Raw genomic sequence first — 4695 nt, forward strand, 5'->3', positions numbered from 1 at the left:
CCAGATTTTGGTGTTAATTTTGTCTCCTCTTTCAATTCATTCTGCAATCAGTATTGGAAGTTCATTTTTTAGGTAACTACCCAATTTTATTTTGAAGCTTTTTATTATAGAATTTTCTAAAATTTGATTCAAAATACTCAGTAAATAATTTTAAATTTTAGATTTTTAAGGTTCTTGTTTGCTTTTGCATGCTTATTCATTAATATCTATTCAGTTATTTTCTGATTTTCAGAGCTTTTTAGCACGTTTTGATATGATTTTTAACATTTCAGCCATTTCCTTTTTCTTGTGTTATGATATTTGTTAGTTAAAAGGATCATACATCAAAATACTTTTTAGTTTACAATTTTTTAATAGAACATCTTTGCGGCCTATATATACGATGAGCTTATAAGAATTTCTAAGTCTAATATTCGGATGTTAGCTAATATTTTTTGTTTTATTAAATTTGAATTAAAGTTGTATATTAAAAATGTATATTCTCGGAAATGATACTATAAGTATATATTTAGGTGAATTTTGCTACTTGTACGGATTGAATCACTTCGTAAAAGTACCAGATGCAATGTTTGCAACACTGCATTAGCTGCCAACACTGCATTTTTTGGGTAGTGACCAATGACACGATATTGTGTGTCATCCTGTTAAGTTGTATGAATAGTTTAAATTAAGAAGTCATACTGTCTTTTCATTTTTTTAAATATGGATAAAATCAATTTCTTCATCTATCATGGCGATAAATGAGAAAAATATAACTAATTCATAAATTAACGCTTGATTGGCACATTACCGACCACCTCTTCGACTTATTGTGCAAAACTCCCTATAGTTAGTTTAGTCTTTAAAAACAGAAAAAATTGGCAAAATTAAAAAAGAATAATTGCATGTGTGGTCTTGAACTTTTTATTTTTTTGCAAATTAAACTCAAACTTTCTATTTATACCACCCACAATCCCAAACCTTTAAAAATTCATATTCTTCCCCAATTTTGTGCCTAATTGGCTAATTTATCTTGTTTTCAAAGAACTGATTCACATCCCGCCTCCGAAAACTCAATTATGCTAGGCTGACAGGGTTTATTGACAGGAAATTGAATAGGGTTTCCCGGAAATTATTAGCCCATACTGGCGGAGCTGATCTATTGCACGGCCCAACGCATCAAATTATTATTAAGTTTGAGCCTGATGAGGGGCTTTTTCAAATACTCAAGCCATGATCTTTCATCTTCCCAGTTTATATAGAATTTCGACAAATTTGTTATATACTTTTTTCCAATATGAAATATATAATCTATTTCATCAAATTGAAACAGAGAATCGTACTTTTATAGAAAAATATGAAATAGTGAGCATTTTACATCATTGATGTCAAGCTTCCAGGAAAACCGAATAATTCACAGTTTTTCGAAATGGTAAGCAAATTTATTACTAGCTTTGAACAAGAGACATTCAGAAATTCAATAAATTGGCCAAAGGTGTGAAATTGTCAAGCCAAGGGCTACGAAATTGTGTCCAGAAAGAGTCTTGATTCCAGTCCATGCTCAATTTGGGTAATTGGAGATCCTCCATTTTCGGTTTACTACTTGGCAACATTATACTGTTAGTCGAAATCTTCGTTAAACTTTCCTCAGATGCATCACTATATTCACCCTCTAACATGGATTCCATGGATGACATGGTTGGAACTGTCTTTACTTGTTGATGTTCCATTGCTGCAGCCCTCTGCTCCATCATCTTCAAAGAGGTTGCCTTCCTATAAATTTTGCACAGTACGATGTCAGATGTATCTGGTAATCGATATTCGTTCATGATCCAATCAGTCTTTTGTCCTCGAGGCGCTCTCCCCTCGTAAAACACGAGTGTCTTCTTCAGACCCAACATTCTTTTTGGATCAGAAATGCTTAGTATTTTCCGATCAGAGCCTGTTGCCTTCCAAAACCCATTTTGAGTTGTCCTGTTAGGCCTCCCTCCACTCCCATGTTTCTTGTCTCTTGGCACAAAGAAGTACCATTCTCTCTCCCCAATTTTCGCCAGCCCTGTTTCAAGAAAACAATATGAGAACTTGCACACACTCTTCTTGTCACTGTCTCACATTTTAACATACTAAAAAGAAAGAATTTTGAACATTGCTTAGTTACCTGGCAAATCCCAAGGAGCGTGACGGTAAATATTAAGATAACCTATGATATCAGCGCTGCGCAATTTCTTCCCCGAGACCATGTTTTTAAGGTAGAAACTGAGGAGTTCTTCCTCAGTAGGATGAAATCTGAAACCTGGCAACTTAAGCTCCGAGGTTGATTCATCCATTGGCATTGTAAGTTTTTCAGAAATTGTTTGTTGCTGTTGTATTAAGGCATGCAAACTTTTATAGTAAGTGGAGGCACAACAATTTAGTGGTGATGTGACAGAGAAAGACCTGAGTTTTTAAATAACGAGTCTTCGATAGAATAAAGTAGGGAAAGGAGACTTCATTTCACGCGTTTATAGTACAGATACATGACACTATTGTCGTCACCTATTTCAATCTTGAAATTCAATTACATTGTATTTCAGTTTCTTCCAAAAGCTTCAAATTTCCAAGAAAATCAGTTTGTCAGAAATTTAAGCATCTTGACTTAGTCATATTAACAAATGGGTTATTTACTGTTTGCAACTCTAGAATTATACAAGTCTCGTGTCCTTTTTTTTTTTTTTTTTTTGATACCTAGGTGTCCCAGATTCGTCAGACTAAATCCTGGACCCCTAGCCACCGATCCCTCAATGATTAGTGGAGGTAAACCGCAGATTGTGCCCTTGTTGGATCACAGATTCCCACCTGGTCTAAACTCCTGGCCTCAAGAGAGCTTTCCTCTATAGTGATTGATCCACCAATAAATTGCCCCTTTATTGGATCACAGGTTCTCACTAGGAATCGAACTCTCCACCCTGAGGTTGGGAGCACGCCAAAAGTGATTGATCCACCAACTCGGACGTGTCCTTAATTTGTTGTTTCGTTGTTTATCTCTTCAGTACATTCTACAATGTATTAACACATTATTTCTTCTTAGCAAATAAAAAAAATTACATCGAATTGTCAAAAATAGATATCTATTCATTATTTAATTTTCAATAAAATTATAGAATTTTTTATTCCGGTAAATTTCAATCATCATAATTGTGAGTGTGAAACAAGAAGTGATACTCAAATTTTTGAATTCAAAGAAATGAATATATTCTTTTCGCGTTGAGTTCAATACTTTGTAAATAATTTCTTTCACGACTCGGTCCAAGTTTACTAGAGCTTCAAACTTTATTCTAAAATCTTGACATTCTTGCTCGAATAAAAATTCGGTTATGAGAACAAAAATATAAAACATGAAAATCGATCTAGTCCTATTCAGCTTTGATTGTTATTTGTTTTATAATATTGTAAATTATTTTCTCTTGTTTTAAAAATTCTATTGATTGCATTTTTTGTGGAGTGAAAATAATATATTTATTGATTTATTTTAAAACATCATTCTTGTTAATGATCATATAATTTTTTTACTTAATTATTAAACTTTCATTTATGTTTCAGTATAAGCAGTACGTCTGCCTCTGATTGCTAAATTCATAAAAACTCTAAAATATTTATCAGAAAATAATTTTATTCATCATCTTGACTAAACTAATCTATTAGAATTAGATGAAATGTCAAAACCTAAACATAATTTAATATCATCGAATGATTTAGAAAGTAATAAAGAGTGCAATAATCTAAATGAAAACAGCATTTTTTTTTCTTTATATCATTGTCAAGATTGTTATCATTGTCTCCGTAAAAAGTCGAACGAAAAAACGATGCTACACGTAAAGAAGAGAGGTTCATAATTTTTATTTTTATAAAATAAATATGTCGATGTATTATTGAACAGTTAGAAAAAACAATAAAAAATCATCCACACAATTACTGTCAACGTAGCACCTGAAATTGTTCTGTGAACCACAAGGACTTGTTCAGCACAAAACCAAGTTACAAAGACATAACCGCGTAAACGGCATTGTTTGTATTCGATTGATTGATGCACCCACATTCTTGACTCTTGACTTGGAAAATCTTACAAAAACTGGGCCCACGTTCTTGACTCTTTAGTCATCGCTAGACTTGCCATTTTTCTTTTTTTGACTTTAATCATTTCTCTTTCTTCAATATATGTTTGGGTAATAATTGAAATATTTTTTTATTTATACTTTTCCTGTTCCAAGATGTTTAATGAAACGAGTGGCTTTCTTTGTAATTTCCTAGAATGTTCATTGTTGTAGCAGTTAATTAAAGAATTTAAACAATAATTTTGATTTTTTTTTTCTTTTGCACTTTGTGAAAAAAGGAATTAGGGATAGAAAAGAACTGGGATTTTAATTATAAGAGTAGTTGCTCAATGCTCGTGTTGTCATTGTGTTGGCGGGTTTGTCTTTACCGTTGGTGATTTTGGCCGATAATGGGAGTGGCCAAGCAAATGGATCTTCTACAGCTGTTATCTCTTTAGGGTCCATTAAAATGTTGAAAAATGCCAAACGATCTCGAGGGTGATCGCACACTCATATGCTCGGCGTGGGTCCTCCATGAATAAAATAATTCTAAACCCCATGTGTGTGTGGACCGGTGTGTCAACCTCGCAGTCATTTTTGCAAGTACTGTAACACGGCTGTAAAATGTTATAATGAGTTCTCACTT

The 4695-nt window shown here is 33.1% G+C and overlaps 1 protein-coding gene across 1 annotated transcript; it reads right to left on the minus strand.

The window, feature by feature from the left end:
- Positions 1 to 1293: 1293 nt before the first annotated feature.
- LOC111412122 (NAC domain-containing protein 35) lies at positions 1294 to 2361 on the minus strand. Its single transcript, XM_023042899.1, has 2 exons — positions 2138 to 2361; positions 1294 to 2035 (listed from the first exon to the last, which is right to left on the minus strand). Exons 1-2 carry the CDS (start codon positions 2310 to 2312, stop codon positions 1449 to 1451), a joined length of 762 nt encoding a protein of 253 aa, XP_022898667.1. The 5' UTR covers positions 2313 to 2361; the 3' UTR covers positions 1294 to 1448.
- Positions 2362 to 4695: the final 2334 nt, after the last annotated feature.

This window comes from Olea europaea, chromosome 16, assembly GCF_002742605.1.
Source record: "Olea europaea var. sylvestris chromosome 16, O_europaea_v1, whole genome shotgun sequence".
Taxonomy (NCBI): Eukaryota; Viridiplantae; Streptophyta; class Magnoliopsida; order Lamiales; family Oleaceae; genus Olea; species Olea europaea.